This window comes from Carettochelys insculpta, chromosome 1 (assembly GCF_033958435.1).
Source record: "Carettochelys insculpta isolate YL-2023 chromosome 1, ASM3395843v1, whole genome shotgun sequence".
Taxonomy (NCBI): domain Eukaryota; kingdom Metazoa; phylum Chordata; order Testudines; family Carettochelyidae; genus Carettochelys; species Carettochelys insculpta.
In genome coordinates, this window is record NC_134137.1 from 170,412,793 (window position 1) to 170,437,462 (window position 24,670).

Genomic DNA, 24,670 nt, shown 5'->3' on the forward strand with positions numbered 1-24,670 from the left:
ACTTCGAAGTAGCGGCACTAACTTCGAAATAGCGCCCGTCACGGCTACACGCGTCGGGCGCTATTTCGAAGTTAACTTCGACGTTAGGCGGCGAGACGTTGAAGTCGCTAACCTCATGAGGGGATCGGAATAGCGCCCTACTTCGACGTTCAACGTCGAAGTAGGGACCGTGTAGCCATTGCGCGTCCCGCAACTTCGAAATAGCGGGGTCTGCCATGGTGGCCATCAGCTGAGGGGTTGAGAGACGCTCTCTCTCCAGCCCCTGCGGGGCTCTATGGTCACCGTGGGCAGCAGCCCTTAGCCCAGGGCTTCTGGCTGCTGCTGCTGCAGCTGGGGATCCATACTGCATGCACAGGGTCTCCAACCAGTTGTCGGCTCTGTGGATCTTGTGTTGTTTAGTGCAACTGTGTCTGGGAGGGGCCCTTTAAGGGAGCAGCTTGCTGTTGAGTCCGCCCTGTGATCCTGTCTGCAGCTGTGCCTGGCACCCTTATTTCGACGTGTGCTACTTTGGCGTGTAGACGTTCCCTCGCAGCGCCTATTTCGATGTGGTGCTGCGCAACGTCGAAGTTGAACATCGACGTTGCCAGCCCTGGAGGACGTGTAGACGTTATTCATCGAAATAGCCTATTTCGATGTTGCTACATCGAAATAAGCTACTTCGATGTAGGCTTCACGTGTAGACGTAGCCTAGATGCCTTGTTTCCCCTTTGGCAGTTTTGTGATCGTAACACTTCCTCACCACACAGGGGTGTTCTGAGGGTAAATTAATCATCTGTCAGTGCAACTGCCAAGGTACGTACGCCTTGGGTTAAGCCATAAATCCCAAAGGAAGAGAGACTCAAACAGGAGGGTTTAACCGAAATAAGGATTTACTTGAAGCCAGATGGTGTCTGCCTTCAGCAGAGTTGCAAATGAAATATAAGTATTTTGACTGTTCTGAAAATTGTCCTGGGATTGTACTGGGGGGAAAACAAGTGTTTGTTACAGGAACTATGTTAATGCAAACCCAGAGCCTTTTAATTTGCTCCAACAGGTAGAGGGCAAGTTTTTGGTGTCCCCTGCTATTCGCACCCTGGTAGTCTGCTCGACGGTGCAGTGTGGACTAGGCTTGCCAGGTGTCCTGTCTTCAACCAGAATGTCAGGTCACAGAGGGACCCTGGCAGCTTTGGTCGGCCCCACCAACCAGCTATTCAAAGTTCACTTGGTGGTATGGGAGGGCTGGAGCTAAGCCAGGCTGCCTACCTGCCCTGGCTCAGTGCAACCAGCTGCCAGATTCCTGAGGCCCTCAAATGCAGGGAGGCTCTTTGTGCTTCCCCCATCCCAAGCAGCTCCAGTTGGCCAGAACCTGCAACCAGTGGGAGCTGCAGAGGTGGCCCCTGTGGGTGTGGGTACAGCACACAGAGGCTCTTGGGCCACAGGGACCCAGCAGCTGCTTTCTGGGAGCTGCTCTAAGTACCACCAGAACCATGTTCTTCCTACACCCCAACCCCTGCTGCAGCCCAGAGCCCCTTCCCTCCCCGCCCCGCTGCACCCAGACTCTCTCTTAGGCCCACACACACCACAGCCTGCTGCCTCCTACACCCCAAACTCCTCATCCCCAGCTACATGCCTGAGTCCTTACCCCCATGAGAGCCCTCACACCCCTCCTACATACTAATCTCCTGCCCCAACCCAGTGTAGGTGAACGACTGTGGGGAAGAGCGAGCAATGGAGGGAGGGAGATGGAGTGAGTCGCAAGGGGGCATTTGCGATGGGGAGGGACAGGGACGGGGCCTCAGGGAAGGAAAGGAGCTGTGGTGTTTGGTTTTGTGCATTTAGAAAATTAGCAACTGTGGTACACAGCCCTACGCTCCCCTTGCCAACCAGCAACCCGTCAAAGCTCAGAAGGGGTGGTATGCAATTAGAAGCTAAGGTGTAAGGCTGGATATTAGGAAAAACTATTTCACCAAGAGGGTGGTGAAGCATTGGAATGCGTTGCCTAGCAAGGTGGTGGATTCTCCATCCCCCGAGGTTTTTGAATCCCAGATTGACAAGGTCCTGGCTGGCATGACTTAGTGGGGTTGATCCTGCTTGAAGCAGTGGGCTGGACGAGATGACCTCCTGAGGTCCTTTCCAGCCCTGTGAATCTGTGATTCTATGGAATAAAGGCATAAAACAAAAAGAAGCTTTCAGCTTTTTGATGCCACCTATTGCTTCGTCCATTCCATATAACATCACATTAACTGGCAATCATAAGAGTAATGTTTTCTAAAAAAGGTCACCTGTGACGGTTAATTATAGCAAACTGATCAGATAATTCAATTCAGGTAAGATAATTATATGGCATTAATATAGCCCCACAAGGGCAGTCTTAAATGTGTCCGTCCATCTCACATTCTTGGATAGTCTTTATCAGCAGGTTCTGGAGTATCTGCAATTTTGCTGTGCCACCTCCTACTGACCAAGATGGCAGTATTTAATTTTTTTTTTTACAGTTGCCATGGAAAAATCTTCTAACACCAAAAGGCATTAGTGAGTTTTACTAATACCTTAATGCAGATCATTCAAAAATGTTATAATGCTTAGTTAAAATTTCCCATCATACTGAACAAATGTGGTAAGTGTGTCTGTGTCAGACAGAACCTGGGGGCAGGGTGGGTGGGGGGCTCTCCCTTCATCATTCTCGGAAGCCGGACTTCTATGAATCCTCCTTTTCAGTTCCATCTTTGCCTTCTGTGCGACCTGAGCTGTCTGCACACCATCCCAGGTTTGCTGGAAGAGCTTTCTCTCAACTGTTAATATTTGTCACTATATTTGCAGTCAGGGTAGCGGTAAGCAAAATGGGAACTGCAAGACCGCAAAGGTTTCAGGAGTTCCACCAACTTTTCAGCAGCATCACTGATTTCCCAATCCACTCTGACGTTGTCTGCACAGAGCTGTAGGAGTGTGTCTATTTTCTCCTGAGCAGGTTGGGGGAATTTCTCCTTCAGGAGCTTAGGCAGAAGCTCTTGACACACCATGATGAGACTCTGCTTCTCTCTGACTGAATTACAGGAGGGGAATGCAGACTGGCAGTCCGAAACCAAACAGCTAAATATATCTTTATGCTCCTGTTGGCCATCAGTCATCTGGAGATCTAATAAAGTCAATAAAAACAATTTGTTGAGAAAATTGCAAATCTTTTATAATCATACATGTTTGTAGATTTGGTAAGAAAATGTCATTTAAAATCGTGTACACCTATGGTAATGAGAACTTGGGTTAATTTTGCAGCTTGTATCCCAAATCACTTTGCAAGTTGTATGCATGCCCTTCTGAAATGCATAAGTGTATCTGAAAGGTTGAGATGAAAAGCATTCAGTGCTACCCTGCAATGTTTTATAGACAGGAGGAGAAGAATAATGCATTTGATTAACATAGCAGAGAAACTCGAGTACAACGTTAATACAGAGCTGAAATGTGAACTTCCTATAGAAACCGCCACAAGTAAAGGCCTTGGTTTTCCATCTCCTCCAAAACCAGTAAGATTTAACAGGAGGTTACCTGGTTGGAGCTGAACCAATAATGCTAAAATAAATGGAACTGACTGTGTCACAGGGCTGGCAACAGACTTGCCTGGTCCCTGAGCAAGCTGGATGAGGTGGAGCTAGGGTCCAGTCTTACCCAGCCAGCCCTCAGTGCTGCCTGGGGCTCTGGGTGCTGCTGCTTCTGGGGGCTCCAGGCTCTTGATAATCACTGGACTGCAGGACACCTGCCCCCTTTGCACACATGCCCAACTCTGTCGTCAGCCCTGATATTTCACTAAGGGTGGGTCTACACAGCAAAATTATTTTTGAAATAGCATCTGTTCTTTAAAAAATAACTTTGACAGTGTCTGCACAATGCAACCACTATTTTGAAATAATTTTGAAATAGCGGCTGGCTTCTTTCGAAATAGATAATCCTCACTGCATGAGGAATAGTGCCTATTTTGAAATAGGGGCTGTTAAGACAGGGCCTACATCTACATGGGTTGCTGCTGCCATCAGGGTCATGCAAACTGAGGGCCCTCGACAATGCAAATGGCCATTTATTTGCATAGTCATAAGAGATCACTATCCTGGCAGAGGCTTCTGTCACAAAACAAGCCATGTAGACAGGGTTCTGTGGACCAACCCCTCCCTTGTTGACAGCCCCTTATTCCTTGTTTTTTTTAGGGGTAAGGGGTTGTCAAGAAGGCAGATGTTGGTCGACAGAATCCCATCTACGTGGCTTCTTTTGTGACAACAGAAGCCTCTGCCTGGACAGTGATCTCGCGTGACTATGCAAATGAGGCATGTAACTTTGCAAATGAGCGGCCATTTGCATTGTCACACGCCCTCATTTGCATGACCCTGCTGGCAGCGGCACTCCCCATGTAGAGGTTGCCAGTGAATAGAGCCCATTTTGATATAAGCCTTAGTGCATTCAAGGGCTCTATTTTGAAATAGGCTCTATTGTGTCTGGGTGCTCTATTTTGAAATAGCTATTTCGAATCCATTTTGCATGTAACAACATTATTTCAAAGTTAGCTATTCCAGAATAACTCTTCCAGAATAGCTTATTTCAAAATAGTGCAGCTGTGTAGACGTCCCCTGGAAGATTTTCACAAAATCTGTAGACACTTGTGAATACTTGAGAATTATTCAGATGCCTGCACAAGATAAAAGAATTTGTTAGGAAAAAAAGAAAAACGTGAAATATTCTGGCTCAGGTTTCGAGGGTGTATTACTGAGCAGTTTGGAGTAAAGCAGAGCTTGAACTCAGGCCACATTGAGAAAAGGGGGGTTTCCTTTGTTAATAATTCTAAAGCAAATGCGATAAGATAGCCTGAGAGGATCTAAAGGATTTGGCCATATATTTAACACTGAAGTAGGCCTGTAAAGTTTCTGTCTGCAAATTAATTTTGTGACCCCCGGTTTTAAAGAAAAGTGATTTAGGAAACTGTTAAATCTTCGCACTCAAATATTGCCATGGTGGCTACCATTACTAGTCACAGATATTACCAGTGTAGTTCTACAAAGACTATTCCAATGCTGTTTAACCATAGTGTTAGTCACAGTCCCCTTTACAGTACCAGTGAAAGTTATGTAACGTTCTGAATACAGCCCTAAGCACTGCAGGAGCTGGTTATGTTTTTACTGGCAGTAAATGTCTCCTCTTGAACTTTTAATTATCCAATTTACTGAGCAATGTTTGATGTTTTAAATAAAATTAGCATAGCAGGAGAAGGATTTTTTTTCCCTTGCCTTGCTAAATCCTCTCTTGACAGATGCTTATTCAAAGACCATACTGAGTACCTTCCTGTTTGTCAATGATGCCCAGGGTGCTGGCATCCCGGATGAACAGATGCCCATTGTTAAAAACGCCAAATGTGCCAGCATCAACATGGACAAAATAAAAGAAATAGTTCAAGTCATTGTTCCTCATGGAATTGACGACAGAGAGGAGCTGCAGAGCCAGATCGGCCGCCACCTCAGGAGGAGAGCTGTAGAACTCCTTTAAAGGCCTCGTGCTGGCAGTGACGATCAGCCGGCCACATGACCCCAAATACTTTGGAAACGGCCATCCTTCTGCTTCTGGGAAAATCTGTGAGACAAGAAGGCAAATAATGGATGTAGTCACCAAAAATACTGAGAGGCGTATATGCAGACTTGCACATACAGCGCCTGCATGAATAGATTTTCAGTAAAGTAAGCGTGCGTGTGTGCGTCTGTGTGAGAGACAGAGAGATTTTGTACGGTTTCAGGTGGGTGGTGTGGTGTGACAGAAACCAGCTCACGGAAAGCGAAAGTAGTTTTGGGTGTTGCATGGTCTGTTGCCAGTATAGGTTGAATTTTTCTAGGTCAGCACACTCTGGTCTGGCAACATCCTTAGTCCGGTGTGATTTCAGTTAGCCATTCATCATGGGTGGGGCCAAGTTTTCCACAGCCCATAAAGTTTGTTTACAGCCACCAGCCTGGGCTCTCAGCATTCTGTACTGTTATTTAGCTGTAATTTACCCCTAAATGTCTTCTAAGAGCTCAGTAAGCAGTGGAAGTGTTGGTAATGCTGCTGACAATGCTGGCCTCCTGTGGTCCGGCAAACACTCTTGTTGGGCACTGGTCAGGTCCCAAGGGTGCTGGATTAACAGGGTTCCAACCTGTACTACGTTAGCTGACTGTGCTGTGGGGAATTAAGGAATTCTTGGATGTTTTAAAAAACAATGCTCTAAATGCATGATTTTTTATCAGGAATCTAGTGATTGTGGGGCTTTTCTTAGCCTCCAACTGGTAGAATTGTGTTGCTCCTAAAAGTTGACTGAATTACAGAAGACAAATAAGAATAACCCTACATTTATTATTTTTTGAAATATCATAATTTGAAGACAATGTAGTGATTTTGGGGGGATTCTAATTCCTAATTTTTTGAACATTTGGTTTCATCTTTTTCATTTTGTCATCTTTTGTTACAATTGGTATTACTTCTTAAACCTCAGCTCCTGGCGTCATGACAATAGGTGAGTGCTTTGGCTGTCACTTTTTACAAATAGTTGCTAGCATTCAAAGTTTAATATAAGAGAATGAAAATATTACTCCAGTGCAATTTAAAGGACTAAGCACTGAGAATCAAATAATCAGAACCAAAAATATATTCTTTTTTTATTTGTGACTTTTGGGTCCTGACTCATGATGTTTGAATATGTGGAGTTCATGTGGCAAGACCAGATATGTTTGATGCTGCAAAATATACTCTGCGCTTAGCAATTGCAGCGCTACTTGATAAACAGTGGAAGCATGCAGTATAATTGTCATTCACCTGAGCCCATCTTACTTGACCTCTGCCTGCTAATCCATCTTCTACTCCCCAGATGACTTCCACCATTCCAAATCCCTGAGCTGCTTCAAACAGCTGTTCTTCTCTTAAATCAATCTGCTGCAATCTGTTTTTCTTCCGCTAGGCCACATCTACACTAGCCAGTTCTTTTGGAGAATCAGGCTCTTTTTCAAAAGAGCACACGGTGTGTCCACACACAAAATGTGCTCTTTCGGTACGAAATCCCACTCCCGGATTAGGAAGAACGCCTCCTTTTGAAAGCTTCTTCCAGAAAAAAGCATGTGTAGATGCTCCTTGCCCCCCACTCCCCTTTTTTGTTTTCAAAAGAGCAGTTCTCATGAGGCTGGATTTTTTGATCCCTGGCCCATTCTTTCAAAAAAAGTGGGGGCTGTGTGGCCACTTTCTATCAAAAGAGAGGCTCAACCTCCTTTCTCGTGTGGACACACTCTTTCTAAAGAAGATATTCCGGAAGATCATCTTTTGAAAGATTGCTGTAGCGTACACGTGGCCCTGGTGTGGAGTTACTCTCCTAAAATGACTTGGAACTGAGGGCCTGGGATGGGTTGGGACCAGCTGTGGTTTTCTGTCATGCATGTAAAGCCTGAAATCTCATAACCCAGATGTTTTATATTATTAGGAAAGGGGAACTTGGGGTTCTGTGGAAAGACTGAAACACTGATATGCTTTAAAGTCATGAAATTGTGAGGTATAGGATAGCTATTTTAGGTTATTTTTGTTGGCTCCTGCTGTGCCCAATGCAGTTTAAGCCATAGCCATTCAGGTGAGGTGGGAGCAGAAGGGCAGAAATAATTTATTCTTTTCAAAAAATACCGTAAATGCTTTATAAAGTATATCCCAGTGACATTACATGGCTGCATGATACAGCATAAAGATGCTTTCTGCATTCAAGAGGTCAGACTCATGGCTTGCAAGCAATGCAGTTATCCTACCAGATCACATCTAGAGGGAATCTTTCTTAACCTCCCAAATTTTAGTTGGTTTCTTTGGAAAAGTAATAATCCTGCTTTTGGGCTCCCCAGTGGTTCAGAAACAGGCACGGCGGAGATAGAACTTTTACTTTCGATTAAATGTATGTTCTGGTACGTCCAGTTCTGTTGTGGTCCTGAGCGTTATTGGCAGCTGTCATTCCCCTTTTCTAGGAAGATATTTACGCAATTAACTCTTTCCAGAAAGAATTATTTTTTCTTTTGTAAAATGATTTTTAGCCCCTTAGTTTTGGAGTGGACTAACAAATGTTGTCAAGGTAAAATTTCCCTTAAACACTTACATACATGAACATAATGACCTGGCAGGCTGAAGTACCCAGATCACTATGCTGACATAAGCAAAGGTTGCTGAGAACGGCAAGAAGATGATCTGAACATATGCCACCGGCAGAGTGAGGGATAAGGCAAGTGACTTTGCTAGTGACCAGGAGCCAGATTTTCCAAAGAACTTGGCACCCACACAACAGCTCCCAGGTAGTGAAAGAGTTTCAGAAGTGTCCGGTATCCAGCACAGCTCACTGAGAGCAATAGGAGCAGATGGCTACAGAGCATATTTGAAAATCTGGTCCTGGAGATAAGCCTCAAACCTGCAGTCTACCCAGATTCTAGAGGTCACTTCTGTGCATGAGTAAGGGGATGGGACAAAGCTGAAAAGGTGTATGGATCTGAGACAGCTGGCAGAGGAAGGGGAGTCAAACAATAGCCCATCCCTGAGGGTGCAATATAGGGATTATTATGAGCTGGCCAAGAGGAGGAGGAGAGAAATGGACAGTGGTGTGGAGAGGAATCAGAGGTTCCCACAGAAATGGCTCTTAGGAAGAGGAAATCGTAGACTCCGAGGGAGATTGAGTCCAGTCCCCTGCCTAAAGCAGGATCAACCCCAACTGAATCATCCCAGCCAGGATTTTGTCAAGCAGGGGCTTAAAAACCTCTAGGCATGGAGACTCCAACAGCTGTCTCAGTAACGTATTCCAGTGCTTCACCACCCTCCTGGTGAAATAGTTTTCCCTACTATCCAACTTACACCTTCTCCCCTGTAACCTGAGACCATTGCTCCTTGTTCTGCCATCTGTCCCCACTGAGAAGAGCCTCTCTCCATCCTCTCTAGAGCTCCCCTTCAGCAAGTTGAAGTTGCTATCAAATTGCCCCCACTCTTCCCTACTGCAAACTAAATATGTCCAAATCCCTGAGCCTCTCCTCGTAGGTCATGTGTTAATCCAATCATCCCAGCACTGAATTTTGGTTTAGTCCTAGTTTGTCTGATGCACATAAAAATGAATGGCAGTGCAGCATTAAGCCTGAGGAACTACATGGCCCAAACCCTCAGTCACAACTTTGACCCCTTCTGCTGATTGGTCAGTCCTGCTCTCTCTATGTAGACACCACACTTTTGGCAATTTAGTGCAATATAGTAACACCACAAGTGGAACATGGCCCACTGGAACGTTGTTCTTGCCCTGCATTCCAATCCACGTGGGTTCTGAGGTGCTGAGCCCCTGCAGCTCTCTCTGCCTTTCACAGAAGCTGCAAGTTGCCCCCCGCACTGATACAAGTAACATTGAAGCCTCAGTGAGGTCAAGGAAGAGGAACTCTCCATACAGCTTAGCATGATGGTGAAAAAACCTGCTGGGTGTCCTGAGCATCTAGAGACCACCATACTCACTCTCCACAGAAGGGCTTGAACTAGGTTTTGAGCTATGCTCCCCTCGGGAGAGGTGCTGTACCTGTAACAGGATGGGATGTGTGTTCACTGAAAGGGTGTAGAGGAGGCGTAGTTTGTCCCGGTCTGTGAGGTGATCCATGTAGACACTGCCAGCATCTGGCACCTCTGCGTAGCGGCGTACTATTCTGTCTAATAGCCGCTGTGAGGGACAGCGCAGCATTGGCGTACGTAGCCCCTGGCAGGAAAGAACAAAGACACTTGGTAGCTGGAAGAGCTGGTCTACACACTATATGAGAACCCTGCCAGCAGGTCTGTACATGTCCCCCTCACAGCTACCTTTAGAAAACATTCCTCTGAATTACTTTGCAGCTTAAAGCCCTTTAGAGAGATGCTGCAGTTGTATCTTCTTTAAACATGGAACTACCTTGGCTCCAGTCTCCTGTTTCAGACTTCACGTAAAATATACATTCAGGCAGGTATCTCCACATGGCACACTGTTTCTGAAACATCCACTCTGGAGGGCTCATGCCTATCTGCCTCTGTATCTGTATACCGAACCAATTCTTTTTTTCTATAGCTTGTGCCCCCCTCCGCAGCTCTCTAGCTGCGGCTCATCCACTTGTGTTCTCCATCTTTTTGGAGCCCTCTCTCCCCAGTGAGTCACTTCTTTTTTTCAAAGAGCATCTTCCAAGCACAGCCTAGTCACCTTAGCCTATGAATGATCTTTTTCTGTGACGCTGTTCACTAGGGAGGCTAACTAAAATTTTAAAACTCCTATATACATATTATATGTCGGTGCCTGTATAGGATGAATTCTGTCTTTGGTAAGTTTTATGGTAAATAATTTACATACAGATTTAATGTTTTGCCTATACCTTTCCTGCAGATACCGGCAAGCAAATGATTCTCAGGTTTATGGATTCATCAGATGGTATGTTGTATTGTCTGTATTTGAATATCTTAATTTTAAAAGCACATAAAACATCTGCAGCTGGTACAAATGGCTGCTTATTACATTGATGTACTTTGTAGCAGCTTATTTTTTAATTTAAGTGCATTTTACTTTATCAGTTATAGAAAAATGACGTGGAGAATTAACTCTATGAGAGCGTTTAAATGGTACATCCTCTTACATTTCTCTCTTCTAAAGCAGCATTAGCAAGAAGATATTTTTGTCCAACATAAAACCCTGCAGAAAAAGGCAATTCTGTCTTACAGTTCACTTAAACATGTTATTGCTGATTTTGTGTCACTTTTCTTTTGGAAGGGGAGTGAGAAAAAAAAAATAAGTCAAGCAGAATTGTGTTAAATGGTTGATAAATGGTGCCAAAATTCTCTTGCAGCTGTGAGTGTATGCAAATATTTGCAGCCAAAGTCAGAAAGCCCTGCTGCCTATAGGAGTTTGGAATGCAAATGTTGAGATGTAATTGCATAAGAACTGCCATACTGGGTCAGACCAAAGGTCCATCTAGCCCAGTATCTTGTCTTCCAACAGTGGCCAATGCCAGGTGCCCCAGAGGGAGTGAACACAACAGGCAGTCACCAAGTGATCCCTCCCCGTCTCTGGCTTCTGACAGAGACTAGAGACACCATACCTACCCATGCTGGATAAAAGCCATTGATGGACCTATCCTCCATGAATTTATCTAGCTCTTTTTTAAACCCTGCTATAGTCTTGGCCTTCACAACATCCTCTAGCAAGGAGTTCCACAGGTTGACTGTGCATTGTGTGAGCAAATATTTCCCTTTGTTTGTTTTAAGCTTTCTGCCTATCATTAATTTCATTTGGTGACCCTTAGTTCTTGTGTTATGAGAGGGAGTAAATAACTTCCTTATTCACTTTCACCATTATCAGTTATGATTTTATAGCCCTTGATCATATTCCTCCTTAGTGGACTCTCTTCCAAGTTGAAAAGTCCCAATCTTATTAATCTCTCCTCATACGGCAGCTGTTCCATATCCCTAAGCATTTGCGTCTCTTTTTTCAACCTTTGCCAATCCCGATATATCTTTTTGAGAGGAAGCGACCATATCAGCACACAGTATTCAAGATGTGCTGTGCCATGATGATATTTAGTTCTATGTGTCCCTTTTATAATGACCCCCAACATTCTGTTTGCCATAACTGCATGTGGTAGGAGCAGAAATGCTGATACTTTAATGCAATCAAAAAGTTAAATTTCCCACTTCATAGCTGATCTGATTATATGAGCCTAGTGAAGTGATCAAGTGGTTTGCTTTCCATGGAATTATTTTTGGGATTTCCTAATTAAAACAGTGACTGATGTTTTTTCCAGTACAAAGATCAGAATGCTACAGCTTTCTCATACACGCTGTTCAGCCTGGAGCACGTAAGTGAAGTCAGTGTGAACATGCAGGAGGTATCCAATGCATGTTTGTCATCAGTTTGGGAGCCAGAACATTCCCAGTTGAGTTAAATGACCTTCAGACTGGGCTCATTCATACTTTGACTTGAGGCCAGTGCTATTTGTGTCATGGAAACAGAATGAACAAGAATAAAGCTGGAAGCTGAACAGATCATAGAATCATAGAATGCTGGGACTGGAAGGGACCTTGAGAGGTCATCGAGTCCAGCCCCCTGCCCCCATGGCAGGACCAAGTACTGTCTAGACCACCCCGATAGACACTTATCTAACCTGTTCTTAAATATCTCCAGAGATGGAGATTCCACAACCTCTCTAGGCAACTTATTCCAAGGTTTGACCACCCTGACAGTGAGGAACTTTTTCCTAATGTTCAGCCTAAACCTCCCTTGCTGCAGTTTAAGCCCATTGCTTCTTGTTCTATCCTCAGAGGCCAAGAGGAACAAGTTTTCTCCCTCCTCCTTATGACACCCTTTCAGATACTTGAAAACCGCTATCATGTCCCCCACTTACTCTTCTTTTTTCCAAACTAAACAAGCCCAATTCTTTCAGCCTTTCTTCATAGGTCATGTTCTCTAGACCTTTATCATTCTTTTTGCTCTTTTCTGGACCTTTTCCAATTTCTCCACATCTTTCTTGAATACTCCAACTGAGGCCTAACCAGTGCAGAGTAAAACAGAAGAATGACTTCTCATGTCTTATTCACAACACACCTGTTAATACATCCCAGAATCATGTCTGCTTTTTTTTTTTTTTTTGCAACAGCATCACACTGTTGACTCATATTTAACTTGTGGTCCACTATAACCCCTAGATCCCTTTCTGACATACTCCTTCCTAGACAGTCACTTCCCATTGTGTATGTGTGAAACTGATTGTTCCTTCCTAAGTGGAGCACTTTGCATTTGTCTTTATTAAAGTTCATCCTGTTTACCTCAGACCATTTCTCCAATTTTGACCCTGTCCTCCAAAGCAGTTGCAACCCCTCCTAGCTTGGTATCGTCTGCAAACTTAATAAAGCTTACTGTCTATGCCAATATCTAAATCGTTGATGAAGATATTGAACAGAACCAGTCCCAATACAGACCCCTGCGGAGTCCCACTTGTTATACCTTTCCAGCAGGATTGAGAACCATGAATAACTACTCTCTGAGTACAGTTATCCAGCCAGTTTTGCACCCACCTTATAGTAGCCCCATCTAAGTTGTATTTGCCTAGTTTATTGATAAGAGTATCATGCAAGACCATATCAAATGCCTTACTAAAATCTAGGTATACCACATTCACCACTCTCCCATATCCACAAGGCCTGTTATCCCATCAAAGAAAGCTATCAGATTGGTTTGACATGATTTGTTCTTTGCAAATCCATGCTGGCTGTTCCCTATCAGCTTACCACCTTCCAAGATGGAAGATGATTTCCTTAATTACTTGTTCTATTATCTTTCATGGCACAGAAGTTAAACTGACTGGTCTGTAGTTTCCTGTGTTGTTCTTATTCCCCTTTTTATAGATAGGTGCTATGTTTGCCTTTTTCCAGTCTTCTGGAATCTCTCCCGTTTCCCATGATTTTCCAAAGATGATAGCTAAAGGCTCAGATACCTCTTCCATCAGCTCCTTGAGTATTCTAGGATGCATTTCATCAGGCCCCGGTGATTTGCAGACATCTAACTTTCCTCAGTGATTTTTAACTTGTTCTTTTTTTATTTCATCTTCTAAACCTACCCCTTTCCCACCAGCATTTACTATGTTAGGTGTTCCTTCTTCAGACTTCTCAGTGAAGACTGAAACAAAGACGTCATTAAGCATCTCTGCCATTTCCAAGTTTCCCATTTCTCCCTTCTCACTGAGCAATGGGCCTACCCTATCCTTGGTCTTCCTCTTGTGTTCAATGTATTTATAAAAAGACTTCTTGTTTCCCTTTATTCCTGTAGCTAATCTGAGCTGATTTTGTGCCTTTGCCTTTCTAATATTGCTCCTGCATTCTTATGTTGTTTGCCTATATTCATCCTTTGTCATTTGTCCTAGTTTCCATTTTTTATATGATTCCTTTTTAATTTTGAGATCACGCAGATCACCATGATCTGCTGGTTAAGTCAAGGAGGTCTTTTGCCATGTTTTCTATCTTTCCTACGCAGCGGGATAGCTTGCTTTTGGGCCCTAAATAATGTCCCTTTGAGAAACTGCCAACTCTCCTCTGTTGTTTTTCCCCTCCGTCTTGATTCCCATGGGACCCTACCTACCAGCTCTCTGAGTTTACCAAAATCTGCCTTCCTGAAGTCCATTGTCTCTATTTTGCTGTTCTCCCTTCTACCCTTCCTTAAAATTGTGAACTCTATGATTTCACGATCACTTTCACCCAAGCTGCCTTCCACTTTCAGATTCTCAATCAATTCTTCCCTCTTTGTTAAAATCATATGTAGGACAGCTTCCCACTTGGTAGGTTTTACAATCTTCTGAAATAAAAAGTTGTCTCCAATGCAGTCCAAGAACTTATTGGATAATCTGTGTGTCACTGTGTTAGTTTCCCAAAATATATCTGGATAGTTGAAGTCCCCCATTACTACCAAATCTTGGGCCCTGTATGATTTTGTTAGTTGTTTAAAAAAAAGCCTCATCCACCTCTTCCAGCTGGGTAGGTGGCCTGTAGTAGACTCCTAGCAGGACATCACCCTTGTTTGTTACCCCTTTTAGCTTAATCCAGAGGCTCTCAACACATCCGTTTCCTATGTCCATCTCCACCTTAGTCCATGTGTGTACATTTTTAATATATAAGGCAACACCTTCTCCCTTCTTCCCCTGTCTGTTCTTCCTGAGCAAGCTGTACCTTTCCATAGCGACATTCCAATCATGTGTATTATCCCACCAAGTTTCTGCGATGCCAACAATGTCATAGTTGTATTTATTTATTAGCACTTCCAGTTCTTCCTGCTTATTACTCATACTTGTGGCATTTGTATATAGGCATTTAAGATATTGATTTGATCTTGCCTCCCAGTTTTGCCCTGACCCTCCTTTTTCTCTGCCGTTATAGCCCATGCTCCCTCCCATTTCCAACCCATCTCCCAGGTCTCCATCTTCTCTACTTGCCTGTGGGCTTTGCTCCCCATCCCTGTCGAACCTAGTTTAAAGCCCTCCTCACTGATGAAATCCCTGTTTCCCACATTTATATCAATAATTAATACTATTTTTCTTAATATTTTAATTACTTGACAAAGGCTTGGGTCCAGCAAAGCTCTAGTCATGCAAATAAGCTCCATTGGCTTCACAAGCTTATAATTTAGCACATCTTAAGTGCTTCACTGGGGCGGGAGGGGGGTGGCAGCATTTTTAGGGAGAAAGAGCCATACTAGCTCTGCTGCTGAAAAGAGAGCCAATTGACAGTTTTAATTTTAAAGTTGTAAAATTGCTGGGCAAAATTCATTGATTGGACGCAAAGCTGAAGATCTTGTCATTCAAAGCACTAGAGATAATTGGCTTAATGACAGAATGTCTTACGTCCCTTGCATTGTCGTCTCACTCTGGATGTTAAGGCCATGCCTACACTACAGCCTACATCAGCAGAACTTGCGTTGATCGGGGTGTGACTGAACTACCCACACAAACACTAATGTCCACAGCACTGTGTTGGCAGGAGAGCTTCTCCCACTGACGTAGCTTCTGCTGCTCAGGGAGGTGGTTTTAGTATGCTGAAGTCAGAGCTCTCCTGTCAGCGTAGAGCACTGACATGAGATGCGCTAGAGTGCTGCAGTTGTATCAGTACAGCTGTGCTGCTACAGCTCTGTACATCTATAGTTCACAGTAAGGACTGACTGTGCCATATGTTATGTGACTTAATACAATTAGAAATTGGTCCAGGCTGCAAAAAAATTGAATCTGGGTTTCAAACCACCCAGAGGTTTTGGGTATTTGAATCTGTGATTTGGTTCAGCCTCCTACAGATATAAAGGTCTACTGCAAAAATCAGGTTCTTGTTCCAACTTCAGATTCCGGCATTATCTTTCACCACGTAAAATTCAGGTATGTTCAGACCTGGGAGCTTGGTTCAGGCTTATCTCTAGCACAAGGCAATAAATAAATAAAAAAATATTAGCCTGGAGATGTCCATGGAACAAAGATACTTCTGGTCCTTTCCCACAAAGGACCAGCCATCAGGTGAATGAACCTCTTGCTGATCTTTAACAAGCAAAGTGAAGCTGGCTGTAAAGGTTGCTCCTGAGGGGCCAGAAAACCAATGGAGAATTTATGTGGGGGGAGTTGGACAATGCAGCTGATTAGCAGCTTCAAATTGTGACTTGTGTGTCCAAAATGGGCAAGTTTAAAATTGTGAGGTTACTTTTTTTGCCTGGGCATTATTAACATTTTTTTGTGCCTTAAGTCTTTTAGTCAATCTTCCTCGTTAGGGTAAGAGATTTGCCCTGCAGGAGATGTAGGGCTGAAACCAGCCTACTTTTTTATTGTCCATTTCAAACAGAAAAAACAAGCTGTCAACTCTGACCCTTCAAACGATGAACTCTGGCTGTTGAAGCACTGACAAATAGCATGCCTACATGGCTACTGTACTGTCCTACTGTCCTGCTAAAACGGGCCATCCAGTGCTACACACGAACACAGAGTTAAATCAAGGTGGTCTCTGGAGCACACATGATTTCAGTACTGCAGCCTTTGGAGCTTGCAATGATGATTTTCACTGTGGCAGATGAAATAATCATTGTGGCAGGCAGCCCCGCTGATCGTGGGGTCAGGCAGGACAGGCAGTGAAAAGTGAAAAACATTATTTCATGCTCTGTCATTTTGATTCAAGTATGTTAAAGTTTGTCATAATTTTCTGTTCTATAGCAGAAGATTACTTGAGCCCAGTAGTTTCTGTCAGATCTCTTCTATATCCAGGAGAGGGAAGAGGTGCAGCCACCACTGGAGTGCCCACAGTTTTATGGGGAACGCTCCTCCCGTGACGGCACCGATGGAACCCCGAGTGTCACAAAGAATGCCAGTCACTGAACAGTTCTTGTGTTAATTGCAGTTATTTATCATATCACAAAATGAAGCATTTGATGCCCTCAGGCCTGCCGATGGGGGGCAGGGGCAGGTATATGGGGCAGCTGCTGCCAGACTCCTTTAAAACACCACAGAATGCTGTGTTGCTGCTCCATGCACAGTGGGGAGGGACCAGGACTCACTGCCTTAAATCCCACCTCTTCTGCCCTTGGCTCCACCCCCACTCAGGGCTAGGAGCTAGGACCCCCTCCCTCCTTGCCCCAGGCCCACAGAGGCTGTCAGCTGTGGGTGCCACTGTTTTCACTGACATATATTTGCACTGTCAATACGATACTACCGAAATTACAGCAGGCGGGGTGGGGGATATCTGTGGAGTTCTTGCTGTTGAAATTTCAGGAGGGGTATCGGAGGAATCTCCAGCCTCCCGAGGCTGAACAGGTCACAGCAATGCACTTCAAATTCCTGCGATTTATCTTACAATCAGACTAAACCAGAAAACCTGGCTCTGAATATCAAGAATCTCACATTTCAGGGATATATGTTTCCACGTTTTTGGTGCGGTTGTTATAAAGAGTAGCCATTTGAAATGTTTGGATCCGCATTTGGATTTTAGGGGTGATATTTGCAATCTGGGGCATTTGTTTGGGCCCAGCTTTACTGAACATTAAAAGTGAGGGGGAAACCAACTGCACTTGTAAATGGGACTGAGTTTATATTTCATTACAGCTAGTGGATATTGGATTATGCTACTCTGCTTGATTTTACAGAGCCAAAGAACATGAACCTGTGAAAGCTGCAATCCTAGATCAGTGCGCAAGGGGTGTTTTGTTGAGTGCAGACCACCAGGGCCTGCTTCGAGTGACAGGACTAGAAAGGTCTGAGAACTTGCTGTAAATCATAGAATCATAGAATTCTAGGGCTAGAAGGGACCTCAGGAGGTCATCAAGGCCAGCCCCTGCCTAAAACAGGATCAACCCTGACTAAATCATCAAATGCAACCAACCTCAGAATGGCCGTGTCTACACTAGCCCCAAACTTCGAAATGTCCACGCAAATGGCCATTTCAAAGTTTACTAATGAAGCGCTGAAATGCATATTCAGCGCTTCATTAGCATGCGGGCGGCCGCAGCACTTCGAAATTGATGCGCCTCGCCGCCGCGCGTCTCGTCCTGACGGGGCTCCTTTTCAAAAGGACCCCGCCTACTTCGAAGTCCCCTTATTACCATGAGCTGATGGGAATAAGGGGACTTCGAAGTAGGCGGGGTCTTTTCAAAAAGAAGCCCTGTTGGGAAGAGCCGCGTGGCGGCGAGGCGCGTCAATTTCGAAGTGCCGCGGCTGCCCGCATGCTAATGAAGTGCTGAATATGTATTTCAGCGCTTCATTAGTAAACTTTGAAATGGCCATTTGCATGACCATTTCGAAGTTTGGGGCTAGTGTAGATGTAGCCAATGTCTCTTTGAAGTATTGCCCTATAAGTATAATGCACTAACCCATTGCACCACTGGATTGTTCAGTGGATTTGTTCTTAAGTTTGAATGCTGCCCTGCTTTGGCAATTTGCCTTTGGGGCATGAGAGCACCTACATAAGTTTAGCATCCCCAAATGTGCACAGAGGAGATTCTGGCCTGTAGGAGAAATTAGGCTGCACTGGCTGGGGACACTCAAACAGAATCCATCATATGCTATGATGCTATGTGTGTGTGTGTGTGAGAGAGAGAGAGAGAGAGAGAGAGAGAGAGAGAGAGAGAGAGAGCAAGCAACCAGGCCAACTGAAACTGGGTTTCAGAGAAACTAAGGAGGTGTAGGAGGAGCCAAGAGACCTTATTGCCAAGAGCCTTTGATAAGACAGGATCCCATGCAGGGTGTAAGGTTTGGATAATTAAATTTCTAGTAGCCAGGTCTCTGCAAGAATGTCTCCATTTTGACACACACTGGATTCCTGCATTCAGTTGATAAATAGATATTTCAGGTGCTTCAGTTTTTTGGGCCCCTGATTTAAAGTCATTTGGTTGCAGTCTGAAGACACTGCCCAATTTATATGCAACCTCCCATGAAACGTGCTCACTGGATGGGTTTCACCAGCTTGCCCTGCTGTACTGTTGGCTTTCCCACCTCCCCACCAGTAAAACGCTCCACACTGCCATCTTGTGGGGCGAGAGTGTCCTCGTGCCCCTGGGAGACAATTCACTGCAGCATTTAAAGAGAGATTTGCATAATGTAGCTGATCAGAGATTTGCATAATGCAGCTGATCAGAACATGTGCATTTAGGTAAGTGATGTTTTTTGAACTCTTGTTGTAACCCCCAGTGCACTTTCCTTCTCTTTTATATAATTATTAGAGAAAGTAGAGCACATGGCCTTTCCCCAGAGAGATGCTCTGGTCTGTCCTGTCCCAGGTCCATTTCACCTTTCAGCTCAAATGTGCTCATTTTTCTAGCTGCTGGCTCTGAGACTCACACCAGACTCCTTCCACTATGCTGCTAGTAATAAAGATTCTGCCGGCCCAAGTAGCCCCTCAGTGACACCTGATAACTCTTGTGCTGTCTCTAGTTTGTAAGTACATGATTCGCAGGTTAGTCAACAGCCCTGTTACCGGCGATTCCTCTGGGTCTGCAGCTGACTCAGGGCAGGTGTACCTTACACCTAGTCAATCCTAGATGCATTGCATAGCTGGAATTGATGTATCTACAATCAGTTTATCTGGCTGTGCTCACTGAGGGACCTCAATGGGAGAAATTCTCCATCCGTCTCCCTTACTAGAATGAGGAGTACGGGTTCGACTGTTGACCCCGATCAATTTTGTTTGTCCACATTGGGCATACAAAATTGATCCCTGGGACATTGACCCTGACCAAGTTGCTTTCCTGGTAAGCGTGGATGTATCCTCAGCCACAAGTGCTCTTCAGGCTAGCAGGAGTATCAAGCAGAAGAAAACTCCTTATTTCTAGGAGCCAAGAGAGCTAAGTGAATGTGCCCAGAGGGCAGATCTGGGGGTTACAGGGTACTGTTTTTACAAGGTTCCTTCCCCGGTAGGTCTTCACTTTAGAGAGTGACTCTTTGTAGCACAAAAAACTTAGCTGAAAGATCCCCCTGCAGTCCCACCTACCAGCCCACTTCTTTCCCTCCTTTGCTAGCAGTCACACGCTACAACTCTTCTTAGCGGTGGTGTCGGTCCTTGACAGAAAGTCATCCTCAATAAAAGGCAGCAGCCTGCCCTGGGTCCAGAGTGGGAACCGATCCTTCCTGTGTCACTGTGCAGCAGATGCTCAGTGCTTCTCCAGCGGTGCTTTGTTTAACACCTGTTCCTGCATTTGTTTTTTCCCCCTTGAGCTGCCTGCTTATCAGCTTGCACCGCATACCTTTTATCTCTGTGGTCTTCAGCCTCGCGCTAGTGGCAGTAACCCCAGCGGCTTCCCTTAGGCTGGGGCTGTGACTGACATGCCTGTCTCGCCTTGCTTACCCTGTGACATGCAAGGATTCTATTAAAAAGGCCAGCAAACTTCCTCTGGCATGACGCATGTTGCTATAGACAGCTTAGAGATTAAGAAATAGAAATCCTAGTCTGGGGGCTCTGGCTCCTTCCAAGCCTCTGGAGCGAGCTGGCCAGTGCCCTGGGGATAGGACATGTGTTCTGCCTCTGAGGGATGCCTCTGAGGGAAGTGGTGCTTCCATTTCTTGCACCCAGAGCACCACGCAGTGGGCTCAGCTGAGGAAGGAAGTGTTCTCTCGTCCTTTGGGTGGGAGTTAGTCAGTGGGGGTGATGGAGAAAAGGGATCAAAGTAAAAAATAACGAGGCTGTCCTTGCCGGGGCGGCTGTGTGCGCTACATCCCCTCTCCAGGGGCAGGGGGAAGGCTGATCTGTCACAGGAAGCAACTGAAACATGCGCAGGTTTTTTAAAACACAGTGACAAAAGGGGAGCTAATGAGTAACGGGGTCCAGTGTTGGCAACTTTCTTAACACCCCAGCTCCGTGAGCCACAGTGTTCAATACATTGTCCACTTGCCACGTGTGGCTCACAGGATGCCGTGGTGTGGCAAATAAGGCTCTGGAGCTGCATGTGGCTCTTGCAGCCTTTAAATGCGGCTCCTCAGGGCCACACATGTGGCGTGTCCTCTGCACATGTACCCAACCACCTGTGGTTTCTGCGGCACCAGCTTCTGAGGCGGTTCCAGGGGTGGCAGCTCTGGTGGGTCGCCGGTATATTCAATTAGCGTGTGGTGGGGTGCCTGGCTCTGGAGGTGCCTGGCCCTGGGGGAGGGCATTCAGGCAGAGTGAGGGGAGGAACGGGGGCTTCCTGGCTCTTGGGGAGTGGGGCAGGGGCCTGTGGTAGATATGCAAGGACGACAACTACAAGTGTGGTGATCCTTTAATTGCTTGAGACTCCACTGCCCTAGAGTCAGAGGATTATATGAGCATCACCACTGTCATTATCGAAAATGTTTCTAGCCCCCATGGTCGCACAGGGAAGTTTACAAATGTGCCCCTCGAGGGGAGTGTATGTGCGTGGGGGGGATTAAAACCTATTTTTAAATAATTTGACTTATTTTTTAATCTCAGGATTTCGGGGGGGGCTTGACTCATGATTTTGAATGGAGGAGGTTTGCCACATTGTGATGTTCAACAAGCAGATGGTTCTGACAGGAACTCAGATCATGCATTAAGCTTATTTCAGGAAGGAGTAAAAGCCCCCTGGCCAGTGCGAAGAGTCAGCTTCTGAGCACTTGCAGTTAGGCAGGCAGGAGGGAAGCATGAGCCTCTACCAATCAGCTTAAATCTAACCGGCCCTTAGCTAAAATTGTAGGGCAAACCCACCCGTCTCTCACAGGGGTTTCAGTGCCTCTTGGTTGCATATATTTGGACCCGGACTTTCAATTCCGGTCCTCTGTGGGCCAAGGCCCAGCCTGGAGAATCGAGACACGTTTCTTAAAAGTGTATTGCACAGCTCTGTTTCCTGCTGGCTTTTTATAGGCCCGGTGGTGTCCCTGCCCTGCTTTGCTTTAAAAACTGTGCTCCTTTTAAAGTCTTGCTTGGCTTCTTTTGCTGCTTGTCCCTGATGCTCATCCTTGTTCTCTCCAGCTCTTCTCAACCCGCACTGCCTGGCCGTGGTTTCCCACAGGATGCTGCCTCAGGGGCTGACAGATCAGCAGTGATCAGCCAGGAAGGCTGACTGGAACAGAACGAGCTTTGTAAAGAGCAGCCAGTTCTAATCTTGGTAATTATGGAAGAAAGTTAATGTAGACTGGTTTGGGTGTTAACCTCTGACTCCCCTTTACGTGGGAATCGGTCATGTGACATTGAAAAGCTTGAAGGTGCTTCCCTCCACCCAACTTGGGTCCCCAACACAGCACTCTGAAGGCTTCAAAACCCTATTTTTCGTGGATCCCTGCAAATGTAGAGCTTAGGGAGCTCCATTGAGTCACAGTCCTTGGTTCTTTATGAAGCTTGCAAAATAAACAAAGCCAAGATTCCCGCCCTCACCCCTACCCTTGACTGTGCTATAGGAAATAACTCCAGTAGCTACCAAATGGGTGTGGTCATTAACAGGTCCCCACCAACTCACCTGCACGAGGTCTGGTGTGAGGCGTTTTGCTTTCAGCCACTTTTGGAATCTCTCCGTCTTGCGCAAGACGTGCTCGATGCTGCAGCTTTTTGTCTTGGAAAGGGAAGCACAGATTCTCTTGTCAGCTTGGTCATGCTGGTATTTGGTGGTTAACCTGGAGATCTCCACCACTCGCCAGCTTTTGGCATCATCTGTGTAGTTCCCGGAGTAACTGGGAAGGTAGTCAGGAGGCAGTTTTAAATGCGAAGAGAGCCAGTTGTCAAACCTGCCAAAGCAAACCAAGTTCCTGGTGGAGACTTTAAGCTGCATGACGCTGGACAATGCAAGTGCAATTTCCAGTTTTCTTACTGAAGTTTCCCATGGCTAGAAAAAGGACTGGGTCATTCTAAAAAGGTTTTAAATTGCCGAGGGGGTTAGTGAAAATGACATGAACACATTTAGTTTTATGAGTTTTCCTCTCTCCCCATTCCCCAACCCTGCTGGAAAAACTTACATTAAGAATATGTGTGTGTGATGTGTTACAACAAAAACTCAGCACTGTAGCCTTGTAATTATGAGCAGCCCCACGCTAACAAAAATGGACATGTTCAATAGAGGAAAGACACTTGACAACTAAACAGAATTTCATTTCATGCTTATAGCTGGTTGCTACAAAAAGAGAGGAAAATGAGAGTTGTGATTGTGCTAGGATTTGGGTAGTCACTCTTTAGATAGTTTTGGAGCACCCGTGTAGTCAGCCTGTCCTCTGTTTCAGAAGCCACCAGATCCACGCCAGAGTAGCAGTGGAGATATGTAGGTAGGCCTGGTATGGTTATGTATAGTTAGTAAACACTGTTGTTCAGAACCATGCTGGGTCCCTATGGTTTCCTCATCTCATAATTCTGTGCAGAGAATGTAGATGCTACAGTTATAAATGATTAAAAGGATTAAAGCCCATATTACCACAGTGTATGGTGCTGCTGTTAGAAACAAAAGCAAAATTCAAAGATATCTGTGGAAGAACACACAGTTCTGCAAGTCTGTGTCACTGTGCAGTAGCATTGGTCCCAAGATATGAGAGAGACACAAGCTGGGTGAGGTAACATCTGTTGCATGACACACAGCTTTTCTGCAGGTCTGGCCCACCTCTGCAGAAGAGCTGTGTTAGCTCCAAAGCTTTTGTCTCTCACCAACAGAAGTTGGCACAGTAACAGAGAGAACCTCATCCACTTTGTGTCTGTCCTATCCTTGTAGCTATTCTGATTGAAAATCACTTTTTCTTCACTTAGCCAGTGTCTACACTTAGAGAAATCTTTGAAATAGCCATGCTAATGGCCATTTCGAAGAATACTAATGAGACACTGAAATGCATATTCAGCGTCTCATTAGCATGCCACTAGCCACGGCACTTTGAAATTGACACGTTTCACTCCCGCGTGGCTCATCCACATGGGGGTTCTTTTTCCAATCTGCTGGAATAAGGGGATTTCAAAGTTGGCGGGGTCCTTTGAAAAAGGGCCCCATCTGGATGAGCTGCGCGTCAGCGAAAAGTGGTAATTTCGAAGTGCTGCAGCCGGCGGCATGCTAATGAGGCGCTGAATATGCATTTCAGTGTCTCATTAGTATTCTTCAAAATGGCCATTAGCATGGCTATATTGAAGATTTCTCTAAGTGTAGACGTAGCCTTAGTGCAATATATCTTAGGGTTATAGTAATGCTGAGGAGTCGCTACTATACATACAGCCAGTAAGACAAAACTGAGCTCCAAAAGTAGGACTAGTTTAGAAGGAGCAGCTTAACATTTAAGTTTATAAAGCGTTTTCCATATTCATGCTATTGCCAAGCATTTTACAGGACAGAGTTAAATACTGGCAGTGGGGTGAGTACAAGGGGCTATGTGGCAACTCTGGGAAGCTGAATGATCATGGTCACAAGGCACCTCTGTTATCCCCTTTGTTAAAACTGTGCTACAGGAGCACTAATTTGCACTGAAAAGGTAGCATGGACTTTTCCTTAATATGTCATTTGAAGAATTCCATGTACCAGCTCCTGATTGTATTGCACTTTGAGCCCAAACTTTCACAGATGTGCACACCAGTGATATGGGTGAGTCATCTGTTGCACACAGCCATGTGGCCCCTAGATGAGTGGAAAGTGCATACGTATACACAAGTGTCTGGTTTACATGTCCCATTATGTGATGTTCACTCTTAAGCTCTGCATATCTTTGACAGAAGACTGGGGTATGAACCCAAATCTCAGTTT

General features: G+C 45.2%; 1 protein-coding gene across 4 annotated transcripts in view; it reads right to left on the reverse strand.

Annotated features, from left to right (window-relative positions):
• Positions 1-862: 862 nt before the first annotated feature.
• DIPK2B (divergent protein kinase domain 2B) overlaps positions 863-24,670 on the reverse strand; it is a 48,834-nt gene continuing 25,026 nt past the window's right edge. For 2 of the 4 annotated variants that reach the window (XM_074995238.1, XM_074995220.1), the window contains exons 2-5: positions 22,427-22,691; positions 9,545-9,718; positions 5,298-5,586; positions 863-3,115 (exon numbers count right to left, since the gene is read on the reverse strand). In XM_074995238.1, coding sequence (XP_074851339.1) covers positions 2,775-3,115; positions 5,298-5,586; positions 9,545-9,718; positions 22,427-22,691 — 1,069 coding nt within the window. In that variant the 3' untranslated portion in view covers positions 863-2,774. The remainder of the gene's footprint in view (positions 3,116-5,297; positions 5,587-9,544; positions 9,719-22,426; positions 22,692-24,670) is intronic. The other 2 variants (XM_074995230.1, XM_074995247.1) reach the window with 2 other exon arrangements.